This window comes from Nomascus leucogenys, chromosome 12, assembly GCF_006542625.1.
Source record: "Nomascus leucogenys isolate Asia chromosome 12, Asia_NLE_v1, whole genome shotgun sequence".
NCBI classification, from domain to species: Eukaryota; Metazoa; Chordata; class Mammalia; order Primates; family Hylobatidae; genus Nomascus; species Nomascus leucogenys.
Window position 1 is genome coordinate 42397698 of NC_044392.1, and position 9870 is coordinate 42407567.

The following is a 9870-nucleotide window of genomic DNA, read 5'->3' on the forward strand; positions in this document are numbered from 1 at the left end:
TTACAGTCCCACTATCTCATTTAGTTTGTCAATCCCTTGTCTCAAGCAAAAATACTTTATCGATGTATTATATGTTTATACAAATTTGAAAGTAAACTATATGACAACATTTGCACAAAATACAAGAGGGAAGAATTAGGAGTACACTGTTAGAAGATCCTGTACAACATGTGAAGAAGTGCAGTATTATTTGAAAGTAGATACTGAATAATTAAAGATGTATATTTTGTCCTATAGGGCGATGATTTAGAAATATTTTAAAAGGTATAGAAATAATAACACAATTTTGTGTTATTGGAGAAAGAATAAGCATAAAGCCCAACGGAAAACTAGAGAGCCAAAACTAGGCTTGCACATTTACAGTCTATTGATTTTCTACAAAAGTACAAACACAGTTCAATGGAGAAAAGACTAAAAAAAAACTACAACAACAATTAGATATCCATACTTAAAAAATGAATCTGAGCCATTCCTCACTCTTTATACAAAAATAAACTCCAAACAGATCATTGGCTTTTCATAAACATCTAAAACCATAAAACTTCTAGAAGAAAACATGGGAGAAAATCTGTGTGATCTTGGTCTAGGCAAAGATTAAAGATTTAGATATCACACCAAAAGCACAATCTACATAACATAAATGCTTAATAATTTGAACTTCATCAAAATGAAGAACTTCTGTTCTTCAAAATGTACCATTAAGAGCATTGAAAGGCAAACCATAGATTGGGGCTTAATATTTGTTAGTCACACAGCTGCTGAAGACCCTGTATCCAGGCCAGGCATGGTGGCTCACGCCTGTAATCCCAGCACTTTGGGAGGCCGAGGTGGGTGGATCACCTGAGGTCAGGAGTTTGAGACCAGCCTGGCCAACATGGTGAAACCCCGTCGCTACTAAAATAAAAAAATAAGAAAAAGTAGCCAGGCGTGGTGGTGGGCGCCTGTAATCCTAGCTACTCGGGAGGCTGAGGCAGGAGAATCACTTGAACCTGGGAGGCGGAGGTTGCAGTGAGCTGAGATCACGCCATTGCACTCCAGCCTGGGTGACAGAGTAAGACTCTGTCTCAAAAAACAAAAAGATCCTGTATTCAGAATTTATAAAGAACACTCAAAATTCAATAATTGCAGAACAACCAATTAAATGTTTAAAATGGGCAAAAAGATGATACATGGATGTCAAATAAGCACATAAAAATACACTCAACATAATTCATCTTTAAGGAAATGGAAACTGAAACTGCAGTGAGATACCATTATACATTTATTAGAACAGCTAAAATTAAAACAGATTACCCATACCAAGTGCTGACAAAGATTTGGAAAAACTGAAACTGTCGTGCACTGCTGGTGGGAATGTCAAATGGTATAACCTTTATGCAAAAGAGTTTGTCCATTTTTAAAAACTTAATATGCACCTACAATGCTAAGGTCTTAGAAGGATGCAGAGCAATTGAAACTCTTACTTATTGCTGGTGGGAATGAAAAGTCACATTAGAAAAGAGTTTGGAAATTTCTTATAAATTTAAACATATGCTTACCACATGACACAGCAAGCTTGCTTTAAGTTTTTTTATCCACTTGAAATAATTATGTATGTTCACACAAAAATCTGCATGTAAATATTCATGAAAGTTTATTTGTAATTATGCAAAAGTGTAAAAAACTCGATTATCCCTCCCCTGAAAAATGAATAAACAAACTTTGGTAGATCCACGTAATTGAATTGTACTCAGCAATAAAAAGGAGTAACTACTGACACCCACATCTACATGGATAGATCTTTACTCTAAGTGAAAGAAGCCAGACTCAAAATTCTACATACATTTTAATTTCATTTTATGACATTCTATAAAGGGCAAAAGTATAGTAAAGACTAGATCAGTGGTTTCTAGGAGCTTGGAGTTGAGAGGAAGGCCAGCAACAAAGCAGCAGGAAAGAAATTTTTGTTATGATGAAACTATTCTCTATCTTAACTTTTGTGGTAGTTTCATGACTACATGCATTTGTAAAAATTCACAGAAATAAGTATGATTGTTTGTAGATTATGCCATGATAAACATGGAAAACATGCATCAGATTGGAAGATAGAATTATGGATGTTTTTGATATTCTGTTGTCTTTTTATTTCTCTGGAATAAATACTCATTGCTTTTATAATAAATAAGAAAGATGAAACTTTTTTTTTTTTTTTTTTTTTTGAGATGGAGTCTCGCTCCGTCACCAGGCTGGAGTGCAGTGGTGTGATCTCGGCTCACTGCAACCTCCGCTTCCCAGGTTCAAGCAATTCTCCTGCCTCAGCCTCCCGAGTAGCTGGGATTACAGGCGTGTGCCACCATGCCCAGCTAATTTTTCTATTTTTAGTAGAGATGGGGTTTCACCATGTTGGTCAGGCTGGTCTCGATCTCCTGACCTCGTGATCCACCCGCCTCGGCCTCCCAAAGTGCTGGGATTACGGGCATGAGCCACCATGCCCGGCCAGATGAAACTTTTTAAAGAGACCCACAGAAAAGAAAACAGGGACTTTAAAACAATGAATATTCCTTATCCGTTAGGTTAATAATGTCCAGGATTTGTGAATGTGATGATGATATGATTAAGGAAAATGTCCTCAGAAGTGTTAGTTGAAACATCAGTTTGGCAACATTACTAGTAATTATGTTCATATTATTTGACCCAGTAATTCCACATATAGGTATTTAACCTAAAATGTCGGCTTTGGTGCTATTGCATACCTTAAAACCACTTGATACAAACTGGTCTGTAAAATGTTTATGAGGACAGATTAGCATCTCTGTGAGTTGTTCTGTCCTCTCTGGTCTACACACTACAGATCTAGGGGAAGCTCCAGCTTCTCATCTACTTGATTTGAGTCCCGTGGAGAAGCTCTGATATGTGGTAAGGTGGAAAAATATAAGACACAGTGCGGTCAAGGCATTAGAGGATGAAGCTATTGAAGTGAAAATAAAATTGAAGAGGCAAATTCTTTTGAGCAGAGAGTAATTTTTTTCTTATTTCATTTAAAGATAGATTGTCCTTAGGAAGTACAGTTCAAAGGGGAATCAGCATGATGTTAAGGAAAGCAAGCAAAGGCAGAGATGTAGCAGCCCACCTGAATGACACTAACTCCAAATCACCATCATCCAGGATACTCAAGAATAGGCAATTACAGAAAGCTTACATCAAGTGATATGAATATGAAATATTAGACTAGCTGAGAATACAAACATCATCTGTGTATAAAACAGTCCTTTTTCTTGGTGTTCATTAAGTCAAATTTGAATTTAGAGGCAGTTTTAGCAGTCTATGACATCTTAGGATGGCATCTGTTCCTAACCAGCTGAGTGATACTGTGATTTTGACCACTTCACTCAATCTCTCTGAACTTCAGTATTCTCACAGATGAGAAAACTGGCTTCTGTAGCATCTGAAGTTTCTTCAGAATCTGGTTTTCCAAAATGAGCAAAATAATCTTAAACACATATACATACACATATACATACACAGATATATATATATATATATATATGTGTGTGTGTGTTTGGTGTGTGTGTGTGTGTATACATACTAGAATAGCATTGGGCAAAAAAATATAAAAATGTCTAATTGGCATCTAAGCCTACTATAATGAAAGACACATAAGCAGAAAGGTAGTGCAAAACAGTACGTTTTTATTATTTCACTCTTTGACGGCAGACCACAATGGTAAACTTTAACGTCTCTTTTCCTTATTGGGCATAGATAGCTTTGGACCTTCATAGTAGTGAGAGAGCCAGATGGGAAGGGGTCCCCAGAGAAACTCCAGCTTGCACACTGGGCAGAGTGTGCACTGGGGGAGAGCCACAGAAGTTTGCGACATTTGCAGTGGACAGAAGCCTGGCCCCTCCTCTTCCTGGATGGAACCTGGAATTCAAACTGTGAGGCGGGAAGTGCACTAGCAGGGACTCTGGCTTTGTGGACCATCCCTCTTTCCCTCTTTTCCTTTTCACCCAGAAAACCCTGCCCTCCTCATGTTTCATGTTGTCTGTGAGCCTAATTTTTCATGGCCATGTGATAAGGAACCCTGTCTTCAGCTGAACTAAGGAAAAGTCCCACAACATTTTTGGTGCCCAAAGTGGGGCTTGAGAATTGGTGAGATGCAAACCAAGGAATCTTTTTCCCTCTCCTTTCTGAGCTTTTCATCCTCAGACTTCTGAGGGTAGGGGAAATTGTGCCCCCACCCCCGTCGCTTCCAGGGGTTGGGACGGTCGACCTGAGTGTCCATGGCCTTTTACTTCCTTTTTCCAGATGAACCGGTGAGTAGTGGCTCCTCACCACCCTCCCCTCCCTGCTGGGGCTGGGATACACAGCCCAAGGTGCCCCAGGTGGCTGGCTGTGTTTACTGCCATGGGCCCATGGAGTCTCTCCCCAGGTCAAGGAGGCCAGCTTCATCCCACACTCCTTTTTTTTTTTTTTTTTTGAGACAGAATCTTGCTGTGTCACCTAGGCTGGAGTGCAGTGGAATGATCTTGGCTCGCTGCAACCTCCGCCTCCCAGGTTCAAGCAATTCTCCTGCCTTAGCCTCCCAAGTAGCTGGGACTACAGGCATGCACCACCATGCCTGGCTAGTTTTTGTATGTTTAGTAGAGATGGAGCTTCACCATGTTGGCCAGGCTGGTCTCGAACTTCTTACCTCAAGTGATCTGCCGGCCTTGGCCTCCCAAAATGCGGGTCTAGAGGCATGAGCCACTGTGCCCAGCCTAAGAATGTCACTTTCTAACAGGTCCAAGAACTCCAAGTTTATCTTGGGACCTTAAGAGAAGAGAATCACTTCACTCACAGGCATTTGAGGATACAAACCCATGACTGGGCTTGGTTTTAAAAGGTCTTATCTGAGACTCCTTGTGAAACAGAGTTCCATCAAAACTGATCCAAAAGGCCTATGTAGAAATAATTATTCTTCTTGCACTTTATGCAAATAATCAGACCAAGTGTAAGACTACAATCTATTTTGCAAACTCAGTCCTATCATGATTTATGTTTTTGTTTGTTTTTTCCAAAAATAAGGACTGGAGAGAAAGAAATTGTGTTTCAAAACTTATCATACATTTGCCATTAAATTCTAAACTCATTAGTTATTTTTAAGTTTTTGCCTACAGTTTAGATGGAACCTTGCTTGTTCCTGTGAATCAACCAGCAAGCTCCAGCTACAGCTCAGAAAGAACAAAAGGTATGGGTAATGTAAAAATCTCCATCAGCATCCTAGTTCTGAGCAATAATCCTGCAAAATCCTGCCAGGTGATGGGAATAAATAGGATGCCCATCACTCGAAGGTTTCCTCTTTGGGAAGGTAACACCGAGGGAGCTAACCAAAGCCAAGCACCATGCACCCAAATCCTAGCAAGCATAACTATAGCCACCAGTTATCTAGGTGTGTCACAAGACATCTTTCTCTCTTCCTTGTTGGAGGAGGACTCAATTTCACAGCTTCAGTTTAGCATTCAGCTTATGATAAGGAGTCCATGCAACATCCTTCAAGACACATTTTGTCCCAAACTCGATTCATAAATGAGGTCTAGGGAATCAAGGCTATTGACAGCAGGGGAGATAATGCGTACATGGGTAGAGCAGATAATTCCTGTTCCCTAGGCCCCCCTGCTTCATGAGTACAAGCCGCTTTACCACCCATAGTGGTGCCTGCCAAGGTTGCTGGGACTTGGGGATGCGAGGATGGAAGAGGGAAAGAGGATGCTCTTCCTTCTCTCCCTCACTTACCCCAGGTATCTGCTAGGAAGAGATGGGAACCAGGGACGCCTGCTCCCCTTTCTAGATGAGCAACCATTCATTTTCAATCTGTACCCCTTTCGAAAGCATCCTGAACCTTTGGGACTCCTTTGAAAAAACATCTTTCATTTTCCTTTCTCCCCCTCAGTTCTCTCTTCACTGATAGGCAATTGTTTCTCCGTACTACGGGACACTCCCGTCAGATGCATCCTTCAAACTGGGAAGAGTTAATTTCCCCAACCTGAAACTGGTCAGCTTAGGATTGGGCTCAGGGGAAGGGAACCCAGAAGCCCAACATGCCGACTAAAGGGTAAAGTTTTTTTTTGGTTTTTTTTTTTTTTTTTGAGACGGAGTCTCACTCTGTCACCCAGGCTGGAGTGCAGTGGCGCAATCTCGGCTCACTGCAAGCTCCGCCTCCCGGGTTCACGCCATTCTCCTGCCTCAGCCTCTCCGAGTAGCTGGGACTACAGGCGCCCCCCACCACGCCCGGCTAATTTTTTGTATTTTTAGTAGAGACGGGTTTTCACCATGTTAGCCAGGATGGTCTCGATCTCCGCCCGCCTCGGCCTCCCAAAATGTTGGGGATTACAAGCGTGAGCCACCGCGCCCGGCCTTTTTTTTTTTTTTTACCAGGTGGGCTTTTGGCCTCCCTCTCCTTGTGCAAACTGATAAAAAGCCTCAGGATTTTTGAGCTGTCCTTACCCCTGCCCTTGTTTAGATACATGTTTTCTAATAACACAATTTGTCTCTTCTTGCCTTCAGGCCATCAAACTCCAAACAGTCATGCAGCTGGAGAGGCGGACAATGGCCCATTCTGCTGGGAACCCTTAAATAGGCCTCTGAGGGACTTTGCTGTTTTGCCAAAACAGCACCCCCTGTCAGCAGGTAGCAATTAAGATCGGTCTTTGTCCTTGTCCTTATTCTAATGGCAGTTAGATGCATTTCTTTAGAGGGGGCAATGAGACAGCCAGGTGGTGGGAAGGGGTCCCCAGAGAAACTCCAGCCTGCACACTGGGAGGAGTGTGCACTGGGGTGAAGCCACAGAAGTTTGAGCCATTTGCAGTGCGGAAGAGCCCGGCCCCTCCTCTTCCTGGGTGGAACCTGAAATTCAAACTGTGAGGTGGGAAGCACAACAGCAGGGAGTCTGGCTTTGCAGAAGGACTGGTTCCCTCTTTTCCTTTTCACCCAATAAACTCTGCCCTCCTCACGCTTCAAATTGTCTGCGAGCCTAACTTTTCATGGCTCCATGATAAGGACTCCCATGTTTAGCTGAACAAAGGAAAATTCCTGCAACAGTAGTAGACTTCCCCATTCCATCCCGCACAGCTTCCACCACATCCCCACAACCCTCTCCTAAGGTACACACCCCAAACGAGAACAACAGCCTGGGTTCTAAATCAAGCTCTCTAATTTACCATCTAAGGGTCATTAAGAAAGTGACTTTGCCTTTCTATTCCGTGTTTGTCACATAGGGTGAGTAAAGAGGAGAAAACAATCAACCTTCTAGAACTAATATGAAGATTGTCACAAAATAATTGCAAAGTACCAGGTACCAAATATATAATAAAGTTAGCTAAATTTTAGTTTTAGATACTTTCTGCTATTCTATTCTAAATAAAATTAATTATCTTCAGTGTTTGCCTAATGTAGCTTTTCCTAGGGCAGCTTTCTAATGGATCAGATCACTATAGTGGATTGCGAGAACAGGAAATATGGTTTGAAAGTGCCTGAAGAGCAGTTGGTGTTTGAGGAAATGCATAAAACCAGTTATTTCACATCAGGCAGGCCCAGCTATTCCTCTAACACAGACAAGTGCCTTCATGCACATCACCAGAAGGTGCCTCATTTGGCAGAAAAATTACCCAATTATGCCCCCTCCAGGAGACCAATTCTGAAAAGATACCTACTGCTGTGGGCTAAAACAGTAACACAGCACTTGGCAACTGAACCACAAACTGGATTTCACGCTTACCTACCCCTTCAGCCTGGTTTCTTTCAGCAGAACACAGCCTGTTCATTCTTGACCAGGGCTTTACCCAGTAAAGATCACACCCAAAGTATAAATCCAAATATTGCTTGAGGCCTGTGTGCCCCACCCTGATTTGCAGACCACAAACTATTTGCTTTTATGCAACTCATGGATGGATTAAAGTGACTGCCAGGAAAGAATTCCTTTCACAAAAAAGATAATGTTTATTTATTTTTTTCAAATTATAGAAGTTGTAGATGCAAAATATGCCATTTTATAAAAAAAAAAAAAAATAAAGAATTAAAAAAGCACTCCCAATACGCCATTCCATAGGATTAACAGCTGGTATATATGGTGGTGTGTATGTATAGTGTTGTATTTCAACCAGGTATATGTACATTTTTTAGGCACTTAGACCTTATCTCCATAAACATTATCGTCAATGACATCCAGATTTTAGAAGAAAAAGTCTGCTGAAGTTTCCATACTTGAATCAGGATTGAGTATGTCTTTCTTGTTTTTCCTGGTCTTGATGACCTTGAAGGAGAAAGAGAGAAAGACCAGTTGAGATGCTGGTGATCCCACATTTCTCCCTTCAATCACACTGTATCTCCTCCCCATGCACCGTATCTCTTGCCCTATTCCTTTCTAAATGATTCTTTTTTCACTCTCATCTATCTCCTTTAATAAATTCTTGACTTTTGAGTCATGCCTCTCTGTTTAATTTGGACCGTGAAGTGAGATATTCACTCCTACTTAGCATGAGTGCAAGTGAAAGAGCAGGAGATGTCAGGGAACAACAGGAGAGAGAAAGGAGCTGGTGCACCCAATGACAAGAGTTGAGGAGAAGGTTTTCATTGGGCAGAAAGGAAGCAGGAGAGTACAAAAGGTATTCCTGGTGCAATTGCTATCAAAGAAGGCTTGGAATGTTTGACTGATGGTCCCAAGAACTGGAGCAATCTGAGAGCATGTGTGTGCCTGAATATGTCAGCCTTTGTTTTGAACTGTTTGCCTTCCAATATTAGCCTTTGTTAGTGTTCCAAAAAGCATGGACTTTGTTCTGTAGACCCAGCTACCTCCGTCTGATGTAAACCAGTGTATGCATCTCACTAAAGGCAGGTACCTTTGTGATCTGATTTGCTCAGATGCATTCTTGGTAATTTAGGGCTGCCGTGAGCTAAGTTGATGACCCTCTATGTTAGACAATATTTCTCCCATTTCACAAATGATGAACCTGAGGTTCTAGTGTAAGTCTTTAATCAACTAGAAAATCACAGAGCCAGCAGCTGAAACAAATGTGCCTTAACCAAACCCAAATTCTTATTAAATTATCTCCACACTGTGGTAAAAGCAACCAATTCTTTCTTATTTAACTTAGGTATCATAGCCTTTGAAAGTCTCTAATGTTTTTTATTATGAATACAAGTATCCTTCTTTAAAAACAATGATGGGAAGTTTACACCCAGTAAAGTGCAAGGCTTTGTTCCTTTTCCACTTGCTAGACTCTCTGTAATAGTAGCAGTCTAGTCGTCTTAAAGTATAAACAAAACGATTTGCCACTTTGGAAAAATGATATTCCCATAAAGTTCCAACCTTGATGTGACTATGAGTTACAGATCTTAATTCCCCGGTATTCCCACTCTTCGGTGCCAATTCAAAGCAGGTGAGTTTCAATTTATCTCCTTCCTCACAGTTGATTGTGGTCAGTCGTCCATACACCACCACTTCCATCTTCCCTGTATTATCTTGTATTTCATAATAAGTGAATTCACCCCTTACATTTTTCTGCAAAAGAAAATTAACACTTATCTTCTGAAACTGGATCAATAATTTTCAAATCTATGAGAAATACAGGGTGTTTCTGGAAACTTTTGTCTTTGATACAGTAAATAGAGCTGTAGGTCCTGAATACAGGTACCAAATAGCTTAAGATACTTGGTCTTTGAATCCTGCCTTTCAGATCCTCCCATGAGCCTCTTTTGTTGAAGTTCTTTATCTGCCGGATTTTTTTCTAGGAAAAAAAATTGATTACTTTCCTAATTCTTCCTGTTTCCACATCAGCATAGCTGGGATTTTTTAAGGAGCCTGGATACAGAAAAATCTGATTAATTTGGTAGGTTTCTTTCACACCTGCCCAAGAG

The 9870-nt window shown here is 41.0% G+C and overlaps 1 protein-coding gene across 2 annotated transcripts in view; it reads right to left on the reverse strand.

The window, feature by feature from the left end:
* Positions 1 to 7929: 7929 nt before the first annotated feature.
* The window catches only part of IFI16 (interferon gamma inducible protein 16), a 40740-nt gene continuing 38799 nt past the window's right edge, over positions 7930 to 9870 (reverse strand). For both annotated transcript variants that reach the window (XM_030824150.1, XM_003258677.2), the window contains 2 exons: positions 9323 to 9514; positions 7930 to 8266 (listed from right to left, as the gene is read on the reverse strand). In XM_030824150.1, coding sequence (XP_030680010.1) covers positions 8186 to 8266; positions 9323 to 9514 — 273 coding nt within the window. In that variant the 3' untranslated portion in view covers positions 7930 to 8185. The remainder of the gene's footprint in view (positions 8267 to 9322; positions 9515 to 9870) is intronic.